Consider the following 13,275-nt stretch of genomic DNA (forward strand, 5'->3'; position numbering starts at 1 on the left):
CAGCCCAGACTTTGTGATACCACTCATGTTAAAAGAGGCTGATATATGGAGTTGGTTATTATAATCACCAGGGCCTAGAATCACAGCTTTCTCTATAATCTTGATCTGTATGGTCATTTTTTAAATAATGTAAACAATCTGCATTCCTAGCTGCCACAAATAATCATAAAATGCCTTTGTACCTCAAGAAAAGGGTCTTGGTAAATAAACACTATTGTCCCTTAATTCCAAGGCCTATCAGGAATAGGTCAGTCCAGAGAGATATAAGATAATATTGGACGATGAAGACCTTTGATGTTACTCTGTGTCCATTGTTCAGACAGTTAATAATATATCTGGTTATCATCGACCTCTCTCGCTCTCTCTCTCTGTTTCTCAGTATGACCGAGGTAGAAAAGGTTTAGGTTACACATGCAGGTAACTATGTCTTTATCAGACTAAGCCCCTTATTCTGAACGACTGCATGCAAATGTTGGGAGCGCGCCAGGGTGAGAATAAAACAATCAGAATACCCAGGTCGGGAAAATTTCTCCAGACACTTCTAGGATGCTGTATCATGCAGATGAATCAGTTCTGAGTGTAGCCCACTGAAGCTATACACTACAGTTTTCTCTTCTGTCTGTCTTTTTGTGAATCAAGAGCTCCACCTCTCCTAAAGTTTGTCACGAGTCGAGGAACTCCCTCCTTTCAATATTCCCTCAATTAGGAGCTGAGTCGAGCGTACTGAGGGAGAGCGAGCGGTGAGGACACCGAAGGAAGAAGCTGACTGAGCATTTAGGAGATACACAGCGAGTTTTAGTTTCAAGGCATGCGGTTTAGATAAATAGGTAGAACAACCACTCCACAAGCTCTACGGATCTGAAAACATTAGAGCAACTCAGGTGTTGATTAAAACAAAACACATTTTAGTGGATTCATTTAGAAATAGAATGGATTCCAAAAGATATCGTTCGAAGAGGCCGGGAAAAGTGAACTACCCATTCTTCTGCGTTGGGGTTTGTCTGATAATTATCCTACAGTTGTGTGCTGCATTCAACTTGGACGTGAAAAACCCCACTGTCTACAGCGGACCTAATGGGAGCTACTTCGGATATTCCGTGGAATTTTACTTGGCCAATACTTCAAGGTACGTTTTTATTTAATTTCTTTAAAGTCATTTTGCAAGTTACTGCAAACATGGTGGGACAAATTAGGCAGTTGTTGGTCAATTTCATAATAGGCTCCAAGTGGCAAATATGAGCCAAGGAGTTTAGGGGGTTTATTCTCGTGTTCCCGCAAATAGCCTATCAACTAAACCTTTTACAATAGCCTACATTTCATAAATCAATTAATATATCTGATAATTGCACATGGAATTAGATGTTCTCTTTGGTTTTGGTTAGAAATCCATCCTTTTATTCACGCGCACTGAAAAAGGGTTATCCTTATCTAATGACTTGACCAGTGACCACCCTATGTTAGAATTGGGAATGACCAGTGCCTCTATATAAAGCACAATTTTTCCTATTAGAAAAAGTGTTTTATTCATTAGTGTGTTGGCCACATATTATTTCCTTTATGTCAGTGCTAGTAAACTACAGCTCTAATTGCAACTAAGTCGCCTCAAAACAACCAATTGCTAAGATGTAGTTACACTTGTTATCATACCTCATTAAGACTTCAGCTTGCACAGGCATCAGTTTTAATAGAACACTGCCGGGGCATCTTCCATTTTTGTTTATCTCAGCATTTTAGATATCAAGAACACTCTGTTGCATGGACTTACATGTGTCAGCCCATTTAAACCATTTGTGAGGTAGCCTGTGTGTGTGTTTTGTCTAAGGTAAAACTGAACAATTTGGGTTTAACAGGCTGATTTTCTTCCACTTTTCTCTTTATAATCTAATTTACACTTGCATTCAGAATCTTAAGGATCAAACAATTATAGTTTATTTGCCTTATGTAAGCAAATTACACCTAAAAAATGTGTGTTAGCCAAGACCTGAGAGCCTGAAGCCTTCAGTTGGAATGCGGTCTCTATAATTTAGGTAACATTAGTAATCTGTGATAATGTTATGGGCACTCTGTTAGAATGCTATAGAATATAAACATATAGGATCAAAAGTGAACATCAAGCTTAGATTAAACTCAATAAAGATTACATTTGTGCCATATTTGGGAAAACCTTTTCATATAATAGTCTTTAAACTGTAATCTCATTGTCCTGAAATTGGATTTCTTTCTGACCTCTAATCTCTCATTGGTTCTAAATGTCGAATAGAGAGCCTATTAGAAGCAGCTTTACCCCAACTCTGTTATTTTGATGTGATCACCATCCACCTCTTCTTCCAGACCAGAATTATTGGTCTTACTCTGAAATGCTCCTGTGCAATTTACTGTGATGCCGCTTGGCATTATGGGAATGTGACCTCTGTGTCTGTGTCACAAACATGCTGTGACTATTATCTCAGTGTCCTGGCATGCAGTGGCTCCATCACATCAGTCCCGTCTATATTGCTGCTGAGATCACTCATTAAGAAGGGCTTAGAGCTTAGTCCAGACTTATTACAGGGTGAACAGACTACTGGAGCAGCACAGCCAATATGTGGTCAGGTAAATGGACTGATAGATAGTCTGAAGACAGACATAGTTGATGATGGAAGGCGCCCGGACGGCCACAATGACATATCCAGCAAATGACAACATCTGGCCCTTGTATCAATAACCATGGCAACAACAGCTCTTACAGCAGTAGGAATGCAGCATGAGTGAAATAAATGGCATGCTAGCAGATGCACAGCTGTGTCGCTGCCATCCTGGGGCTATGTGTGTCAGAATAAGATTGCTGTGACTGAGTCGACCTCGACCACCACTCCTCAGTATGTAGTGTCAGCGACTCAGCCTGGACCTAGCTGTCTGCCCTGTAATTATAATAATCATTAACCAAAGTGAAGCTAGCAGCTAGCCGGGACGCTGGGGCCAGACGCAATCAGACATCCTGGCTGGCTGTGTTTTTTTACTGTCTCGCCAGCCAGCCAGGGGTTTAGGAGAGGGGCTTTGTGCCGAGTGGGCCGCCAGTGGGTCCAGTTTCTCCTCCCCACTTCACTAGTTCCTTCGACTACAGTTCAGACACTGACAGGGTGGGATTTTCCTCCTCACTCACTCCTTTAAGGGGCTGCTGCCATTGGTCTATATTTTTCTAGCAGGCAGGGGCTCTAGGTCTAGGAACACTGTATGATTTAGGACGTGAGGCTGGCAGACTGAGTCAGAATGTATTAAAGCCCCTCTACCTCCCCCTTGCCCCCTTCCTCTGGTCTGATGTCATTCTGCAGGGCCTTTAATTTAACCCTCCCCCCGTCTGCCTTGGCCCCCGTCCGTATCATGTATGAAGTCACAGCAGCAGCTAGAGCACCAGTCATCTCTCTGGTCGATGACTTCATCTGAACTTTTAACAGCAGAGACGTCATGGCTAGGGGGAGGAGAGCTGAGACAATGGGTTAGGAAAGAACGTGTGCATGAGGGGGATACTACATTTTGCATGTATCTACCCACTCTCTTGTACTCTCACTAATGCTACTTATCAGATGCTTGCCAAACCAGACACAGGATGAGAGCAAAGTTTAAACCTGGTCTCAAAAATCTATCTTGGACTAAATCATTTCATTTTTTCCACATTTCACACGTCAATAACATAACCCAGCAGGAAACAGAAACAGAAGTTTCCAGTTATCACTCGTTGTCTTCTCTGGACGTGTTATCAGTTATCAGACTATCGCCCACGTTGTGGCTAGTAGGGGAGTAGCTGGAATCCATGGGTGAGGTCAGTCTCTGTCCGGGATGGGGGAGGATGTTCTCTGTGCCTGATGCAAGATGTACACACAGCACCTCTTTGACCTGTACCTGTAGGATAAACTCTACTCTGGAAACATAAAGCACATGCCAAAGACTCTTCTCATGGCCAGCTGTTTGAAGACTATTTTCTCTCTCTTCGCTCGCTCTGTCTCTCACACACTTTCTCTCTCGTCTCTCTCTCTTTTTTATTTAGGAGCCTCAACAGCAGCATAGGCCTACAGAGACACACAAAAGTGAGAAAGGACGAGACAGAACGTTCTCACACATTCATCTCTCTCACTCTCACCCTACTACACACAGACAGACTTTCTCTGCCACTGATAGCATGGCTCCATGAGTGTATGTGTGTCTGATTCCTGTCATGGCCCCTGGCCTGGTCTAATAGAATTAAGTAAGCTAGTGGACGGAGAGGACACTAGCCCTGCACTGAGACCACCGTGGTAGACCGCCTGAGAATAGGGTTCATGAACTGTGTGTGAGGGCCCTTGTCAGTTAGACACTGGCGAGACATTATTTATGGTCCCCTGTATGTAGAGTCTACAGAGAGAGATAGCAGCACAGTGTGGGGCCTTGTAAGGACAGGTATTCTCCTCAACCTGACGTGGCTCTATGAATCTCAGCGACGCCACAGCACTGGGCCAGATCCACCGTGCTGAGAAGGAAACTGCTTAATACCTCTCCATCCATCCAGCAGCAGCAGAAGCACATTCCTCCTTCCCTGTCTCTGGAGCCAGACAGGGATTCAGGGGGTGGACTGTTAACATGGCTGAGGTCATAGGTCAGAGGTCAGACTATAGATGACAGGCCTGGCTGTCCGGGAGTGTCTCTGTCTGGACTGATCAATGTCTGCTTCTGGACCATATATTTATCAAAGATGTTTCCATGTTCCTGTCCCAATAACAGCAGGTAGTCCTGTCTGTCGGGAATAGACGATATATCAAGAGACAATTTTAACTTGGATGAAGTGAGATAATATGAACCCTAGGAAGAGTAGCTGCTGCTTCTGCAAAAAGCTAATGGTGATCCAAATAAATACTCTGTGAATCACAAATGTTGTGGGCTGACCTGAATGACGTCTGTCTCTGTCTGTCTTGTAGCTCTGGTGTAGTTATGTACAGATTACATGGAAGAGAGTCATAAGGAGGTGTTTGGTCATGGATCCCTCTGATGATGATGATGATGATACTGTTCCCCATCCCTGCCATGTGTTTGAGATGGGCTTGGTGGTGTTCTCCATTAGATAATGGATGGTTAAACCGTGACATACCCAGATTGAGGTCAGGTCATCGTGTTCATGTTGGTCACTTTCCTGGAGTTTGCCCTCTTAAAAACGTTCTGCTAAACCAACATTGCTACTGGACCAGGGGCTGTGTTAGCAACTAAAACATCAATATTTTCTGTGTCTACACTGTCTCCCTCACCATATGATCAAGCGGATTTCTGGTATTGTTTTCATTGTTGCTGTTCTTTTCATTTGTGAGATTCTGTTTATAAATCATAGTTTGTGTGAGAGGTGGACGTTGTTTAAATTGGGCCTGTGTATTTGGGTTGCAACGGTATTCTTCGCTCAGGTTCTCTGCGATTAGCTGCTTTTCATGGCCCTCTGTGTTGGACAATGGGGCTCTTTGTGTGAAGGTTTGCTGTTTTCCATCTGAGAAACTTTCCATGTGACTCCCATGTTCTTTATTTATTTATTCACTTTTTAAAAGGCCTATTTGAGTCGTTCTCTGTTCTCGCTTCAGGCCTGTGAGTTTGGTCTGGTCACTCTGAATAATAATAATTTGGGGGGGTGCTTATATTTGTCCTGTTGCACACAAGTGTGTAATGGAAATGTGTATTTTTGCATATCCCAACTCCCCCAGGTATCGAGGTCACAGCCAGGGTCGCCATTGTACAGCGCCCCCGGAGCAATTAGGGGTTAACTGCCTTGCTCAAGGGCACAGTGACCAATTATATTTTTTCACCTGCTTGGCTCTGGTATTCAAACCAGCAACCTTTTGGTTACTGGCCCAACGCTCTAACCTCAAGGCTACCTGCTGCCCCAGTATGTTGTTTTAAAGGTTAATGGGACATGCTTAGCCTGGTGACCGCGGCCCTGAAACACCCCAGCAGTCCTGGTTTCTTTTGTCCTATTGGGGTCAAAAGGGACTCCATTCATTGTACAGACTTGTAATGGCACTCTCCTTTTGGGGAAATGGACCTAGCCAGACCAAACATTGGAATCAAAATAGTTATTGCCCTCATTCCAGTTCAGATTCAAATCTTCAATTACAATTTTAGTATTTATTAGGATCCCCGTTACTCTTCCTGGGGTCCACACAGGAATAAAACAATTACATCACAACAGTCTACATCATAAATAAAACAATACATCATACAATACATTATTACAACTTTATAATATAACATTTACAATACTAAAATAAGACAATGTGTGTTTGTAGAGTGTGTGTGTGTGTGCGAAATGGAATTGACCACAACTCTGCTTCTCTCGCGGTCATTGTTTGCACAAGGGGGTACTTGGGAGACAACAGAGACAATTTGTGTCCAGACAGCTGTGGTGAATGGGAGTGAATGAGAGGGGATCAGAGGGATGACTGTGTGACTCGCCTTCCGTCAGCCCCACTGTCTTTCCCTTTAGAGGTGTAAAGGACTGGATCCCCCTTGGTGGTCACTGTGGAGAGGTGTGAACGGCCTGTAGTTAAAACATCCCACATTATGTCTGTGGGGATGTGCGAATTGGGGTTTGGGCATTTTTTTTAGGGGTGGGGTGGGTTGCAATTTGGCATCAGGAAAATATATAGTCTCTCTAACCTCAGCTCCATGTTTAGGGTGTTTTAAATGACCAACTTGCCACTTGTGAAACCCTTGTTGCAGTAAAATGACATGCCTGGTGGTTTTGCTGAATGAGCCACAGTGCTTAGAAAGAGCTATGTCTCTAACATCCACACTAGTATGGAACACCTACATAATACGAGGAAGATTCATTGAGATTATTAACATTGAGCCCATAATCACAAATCAAGTCTAAAGTAATCCAAACCACAGATTTATTTGTTTTACAATGGAACTGAGGGTATCTGAATGCCTGTTCATTATTAACTACTCTATATCAGAGCCATGGAATACATGAAGATGAATGGGAAAATCCACCCATATTTCATAAATAAGTGTTACTGTATGTTAGAGTACAGGGAACTGGCAGAATGCACTGACTGTATGTTGCTCTGGATAAGATCGCCTGCTAAATTACCAAAATATAAATGTAAAATGTATTCACCAGTGCTGCTTTCTCCCTGTCACTAATACTAAACAGCAGTGTAGTGTAGTTAGCTCTCTGCACCTGGGACATCAGGCTGCTGAATAGCCACCACTAGTCAGCGACCTACTCCACCCTGGCCCCCTGCTACTCCCCCTATGGACATTCCCCACCCTCAATGGTCACTTACCTTACCTTACCCCCCCCCCCCCCCTTATTTAATTTGGTCCCCACACCCCCTCAATGGTCATGCTGCTCCCCCTATGGTCATCCCCCCCACCCCCTAAACAGTCTTTACTCTACCTCTACCCCAATGGATATGTATTTATTCATCACTGCTACAGTTGTTATGATGTGTTTATATAGTGCTATTTGTATTTCTATTGTTTTTATTATCATTTTCATTATTTTATTTCACTTAGTCCTGCATGTTGGAGCTCGAAGCCTAAGATTTTCACTGTATCCTGCAATCACACCTACAACCCTGTACATGTGACTATTAAACACTGAATTGGAATATGCTGTTGATTTGCAGGTCTCCTGCTGTACTGTACTGAACTAATGTCCTTTGGGAGGAAATGTTTTTGCAGTGACATTAAGATCCGGTTCTGGAGAGGGGGGAAAGTTTATCAGATCAACATTGCTGGGCGGGTAGTTTTGTTGTAACTGCTGCTGTTGAAGTACAGTACTCAAGATAGGAGTGTGAGACAAACAAGGTTTTAACCAGGTTGCTGGGCGGTTTGATTTTGGAAATTTTGAGTAAATTGTTAGTGATCCAATTGACATTTTAGTCATTTAGCAGACGCTCTTATCCAGAGCGACTTACAATTAGTGAGTGCATACATTTTCCATACTAAATTGTTAGAAAGGAAACCCTAATGAGATTGGAACTCTTCCATACCCCTCAAAATAATAATTTTCAGAGCAGCTTCCTACCTCATTTACAGTAATTTGGTTCCTACTGTAACAGCTGACTGTATGGCTATATTGGTGCCATTTGGGATGCAGTCTATGAGTGAGTGTTCTGTACAGTGTTCTTTCTTTCAGCACTAGCCAACCCATCAGACACTGCTACACTCATCATCTCCCTCTGTGTCTGGCCTAGAGGAGTAAGAAGGTCCTGGACAGCAGTACTGAGCGTGTGCGTGTGTGCTAGCGCTCATGTGTAGAACTGAATGGATGACCAGACAGGATAGCAGTTGGGAGACAGTCCGTTTCCTGGTCTGGCCTTGGCTTGGACCGAACCGAAAGTTGTGTGTCTGACTGAAGGCTGTGTGTCATGGCTCTACATGGTCCAAAATAAGTTGTTACATTACAGTACAGAACATTCAACTGGTATTCCCCTCCACAGTGACATGCTGAGTCATACATTTATCCAGTTATTCGGTCTAGTGATAATGTAACGATGTCATATTTGGTGTTCTTGTGACGGTCCCATATTGACAGTTTGTGGCCGTTGCTGACTGAAGAACCTCCTCTTGTACAGTAATGCATTGTCTTAAGTGTATTTGCGTCAGACCACCGAGGCTGTGCGGCGTCTGTTCTTCGAAGCGCAAGAGGGAAACCGTTGCTGCTGTAACGGTTTACTCGTTGTGTTTGGGCACAGGCCAGATCTCAATATCTGCTGCTGGGGAGAGGGAGTGAGGGAGGTCAAGAGCTCCACAGGTTCAGTTTGAGTCACTATACTTGAGCTAATTCGGTTTCCCCTTCTTGTGAGGAGATTATTTAGAAGTGTAAACTCTGTGAAGAGTTAGTTGAGTGACTGCATGTTGTTTGTGATTTTGTACAGGTAGTCCCATCCAAAGCTGAGGTTTGAAGGCTGCTCTACTTATTATTTGTAACTGTTTGTGTTACATGCTTTGGTTTAGTTTCCCTGGCACTGGTTTTGTATCCCATGCTAACAGTGCCAGGGAAACTATACCAAAGCATGTATTGCTGTCATACCTTGTCCATAGACTGCATACAGGTTAAGGAAACCAATATGTCATTTTGTAATTTGGGTAAACTATTCTTTTAAGTATCCAACTGTCTTTATCTGTGATTGAAATGGACTGTATACAAAATCATGTACTGGACACAACTTTTTTATGTGCAGTTACTATGACAAACTTCCAATAAGTATTCTGTGTCTATTTCACAAGAATCTATAATAGTGGGTTGGTTGAGGCCCTCTGCACCACAGGAGGAGGGAGGATGTGTTGACATATAACGCGAAAGTCTAGCAACCCTAACATTGCGTGATAATTTTAGCTAATTAGCAACTCGTTACTACTTTTTAACTATGTAGCTATCATGTTATTTAACCTTATTGCCTCAACAGTGCAACTCTGCTGTTGGCAGTTTTCTTGACTGTATTCCAGGGGAATCCTGCCTTCTTCATTTAAAGGCTCCAGTCCTCCCGCCCTTTTTCCAGTCTTTACATCCTATGTAGGCCTACCAGTCCCCTGGGCATCTGTCTGTGCCATACCATTCCCATTACATGCAGGGTTAACGACTGCAGATGGTGACTGCAGCCGCCCGGCCCGCCGCTGGGATGCCAACAAAATGTGAATGTGTTTTTTCCCGGCTGGCTTAAAGCAATTATAATAGTGTTCAAGTGACATAAGCTTTGCAGCTGGGAGGAAGACCATTAACTGTGGAATGGGTAAAAAGCTGTGTTTTGGTGGCAAGGGGGTGAAAGAGGAATGTGGCTTCTGACTGCCTCTCTCTAACCTCATCAGAAACTCCATTGGGTTAAGCCTGGGAAGATCAGTGGTAGATCAGCAGTTTCCACCATTTATATATTGCCCCTTAATTTGTCAACCCTGTATAAATAGTGGCTGCAACCAGCGGAATTATTGCCTGGCTTATATATTGTTTAACATTTCTGCTGATTGCAGAAGCCTCAAATGAGACAACCCTCAGTCTGTTTATGGCCTCAACACTAGCAGCCTAAATCAATTAATTTAATGCTGAAACCATCAGACTGGGGTAGGTTGGGGTCGTTTGTGTGCTGCTGATTGGGTAGGTGGGTCTCGCTTTGGGAGATGCAGAGAAGCCACGAATGTTTTGTTTTCCTTCCACCCACGCTCAGTCCTAACAATATTCCCAGCAGTAGATTGCTCAAGGTCTCCTTATTAAACCGTTGTCTATGCTGTAGTTTTTTTTTTATTGCGACATGGAAACATGATGCCAAAAAAGTATATATTTTTTCCTGACAATATTTCAAAATTTTGTCAATGAAAAGTACCCTTTCTATGATAGCACCAGTGCTATACTGTGGGTTTCTTGGCTTGGCTGAGATGCTCTGTCTGACCCTATACCAAACCTCTACCAGCATGTTTCTATAGCACTGGGGATGTCACCCAGCGACTCTTCAACCTCAGGATGTTGAAGAAATGTGGCCTGTCCCCGAGGGCCCTCACAGTGTTCTACAGGATCACCATTGAGAGCATACTGTCGGGCTGAATCACAGCCTGGTACGGCAACTCCACCGCCGTGGGCCGCAAGGCGCTACAGAGGGTGGTACACTCAGCCAAATGCACCATTGAGTGCACACTGACTGTCCTCCAGGATAGGCCAAAAAGATCATCAGGGACCCCAGCCACCCAAGCCATGGCCTGTTCTCCCCGCTTCCATGACTAAGACGCGGGCAGTACAGGAGCATCATGGCAAAAACTGGAAGAATCGCCAAAAGCTTCTATCCCCATACCATCAGGCTGCTGAACATCCCGTCCCCACGCACACACCCTGACCCTACACACCCTTCATAAATACAATATGCAAAAACACCACTGGAGATGCAACTCATCACTATAACTGTGCCTCTGCTTTAGCCATTTTGTTTGCCTCCCTGCTGTGCTGTCTGTCGGTCTCAGCATCGTCTCTGCTGTCACTCTGCTTCTTCTTGTTCTCCATCTGCCTGTCTGCTTAAGCCATATACGTTATAAAAGCCAAGCTAACGACAGGTTATATTGCAAATGATTGCCTGTCATATGTGTTCCCCTGCAACACCTACCCTAAGTGTTAATTATTATTACAGGGCTCCAGACTAACATTTCCCCCTGGTGTCAGTGATGTCACTGACTTTTACAGTTGGTGGCACCAGGACCCAAATCATGAGTAATCATCTTATAAAGTCATTCATAGTGCTTTATTAAAAAGTATAATACATAGACTACTGAGGTATTCAATAAATAAGTTGTTTCATCTAACACATCCATGCAGGAATGCATGATTCAAGCTATTTTGATCAACCTAATCCAGTGATTGTCATGAATTCTGGGTTGACAATTAGACCATAGTTTCTATGTTTTACTGTCAAAATAGGACTCCAGGATTTCCAGACTTATTTCAATTGAAATGAATTACTGACATTTATGTGCACTAACTAATATCATAGGCTAATTAATTTGGGGTTCAACACCTGAGGAAGTGGAAACTCAAAACACATGAACTAGATTGCTTACTCTAAATATAATACCCACTGCTAGACATGTATTCATCCAACAGTAAATATAATGTCCCCAATTCTTTTTTGCAGTTGTAGGCTATGACCCAGGAGGCCTATAGGTCTATGCCCTAGCAATGGCCGGTGCACATTTCTATATCTTGTTTGTAAAATAGTTGCTGTTGAGAAATAGAAATGACAGGAATCGTGAGGATAATGTTTGACCAAATCATGGTTTTAGCCGCCCAATAAATAGGACATTTTGAGTGAGGTGATAATGTAGAATGTGCTCTTCCTACATTTATAGGCACCCTTTCCGTTTTTTACAATCCATGATCTTGGCTGTCTAACTGATGACAGTCAAAGCAGGTCTCTTTACTGATGCCGCGTTTCACTTTGAATGTAAGTTTGCGTAACCTCAGCTCAGCCTATCAGAAAACAGGGTTGGCCCATCTTGGTAGGGGGGCTGGACGTTGCCCAATGATCAGCCCAAAGGCTCATTCTAGATTAGTATAACAGAAACATTTGGCCAAAATCTTATAATCTTAACAGGCCCATGGGCCGCCGGCCATGTCACCTATTTTCATTGTTTTCATTGTATATAAAAAAAAAAAAATTATTGTGTCAATTTCGACCAGCCCATCTGGCATTTGCCAGATGGCCAATCTGCCCCTGCTAGGCCTATTACCCTTTACATATAATGTGGGGCTCCCACTTCTTTTCTGAATCTCTGAGATCACTCATTCAAATTCTGATGTAGATATCATAATGACGTCCCCCTGAGTTCCTAAATCAGTCAATGACATTCTCTGTAGATTTGAAAGTGCCGGGCCTCCCGAGTGGCGCAGCGGTCTAAAGTGCTAGAGGCGTCACTACAGACCCGGGTTTGATCCCGGGCTGTGTCGCGACCGGGAGACCCATGAGGCGGCGCACAATTGGCCCAGCGTCGTCCGGGTTAGTGGAGGGTTTGGCCGGCCGGGATGTCCTTGTCCCATCGCTCTCTAGCAAGTCCTTGTGGCGGGCCGGGCGCATGCACGCTGAGATCGGTCGCCAGCTGTACGGTGTTTCCACCAACACATTGGTGCGGCTGGCTTCCGGGTTAAGCGAGCAGTGTGTCAAGAAGCAGTGCGGCTTTGCGGGGTCGAGTTTCGGAGGACGCATGGCTCTCGACCTTCGCTTACCACGTCCGTACGGGAGTTGCAGCGATGGGACAAGACTGTCACTACCAATTGGATACCACGAAATAGGGGAGAAAAATAGGGTAAAAAGTACCAAATAAATAATAAGATTTGAAAGTGCCTGGTGTAATGAAGCATCTGAAATGACTCCCCCTTCCCTTTCCCCTACACCTCCCCTCTGCTCTATCTTAATTCTCAGAGGGCCAGACGGTCTCCTCCCTCCATATAGACATAAAGCCGTTTCTAAATCCAGCAATCAGCCATCTACACTTAGGCCTTTATGAAAATGCTAATGCTTGCTAGACTGATCCCCTGCCAGATAAAGGCCCATTAAATTCTAATTGTTCCTTATTTACAATACTTTCAGATCACTATCAAGGTGTGAGTGGGTGGTGAGGTAGCTCAGTTGGTAGAGCATGGCGCTTATAACGCCAGGGTTGTGGGTTCGATTCCCACGGGGGGCCAGTATGAAAAATGTATGCACTCACTAACTGTAAGTCGCTCTGGAAAATAGTGTCTGCTAAATGACTACAAAAAAATAAACACACCCCTGTTTCCAGTTTGCTGATGAAAGCTTT

The 13,275-nt window shown here is 43.9% G+C and overlaps 1 protein-coding gene across 1 annotated transcript in view; it reads left to right on the forward strand.

The window, feature by feature from the left end:
• The first annotated feature begins 754 nt into the window (after positions 1-754).
• Positions 755-13,275, forward strand: part of LOC311149337 (integrin alpha-5-like) — a 41,762-nt gene continuing 29,241 nt past the window's right edge. Inside the window, exon 1 of the mRNA XM_084186493.1 lies at positions 755-1,126. Within this exon, the coding sequence (XP_084042619.1) occupies positions 930-1,126 (197 nt within the window). The 5' untranslated portion in view covers positions 755-929. The remainder of the gene's footprint in view (positions 1,127-13,275) is intronic.

This window comes from Coregonus lavaretus (assembly GCF_964263955.1).
Source record: "Coregonus lavaretus genome assembly, chromosome: 22".
Lineage (NCBI taxonomy): Eukaryota > Metazoa > Chordata > Actinopteri > Salmoniformes > Salmonidae > Coregonus > Coregonus lavaretus.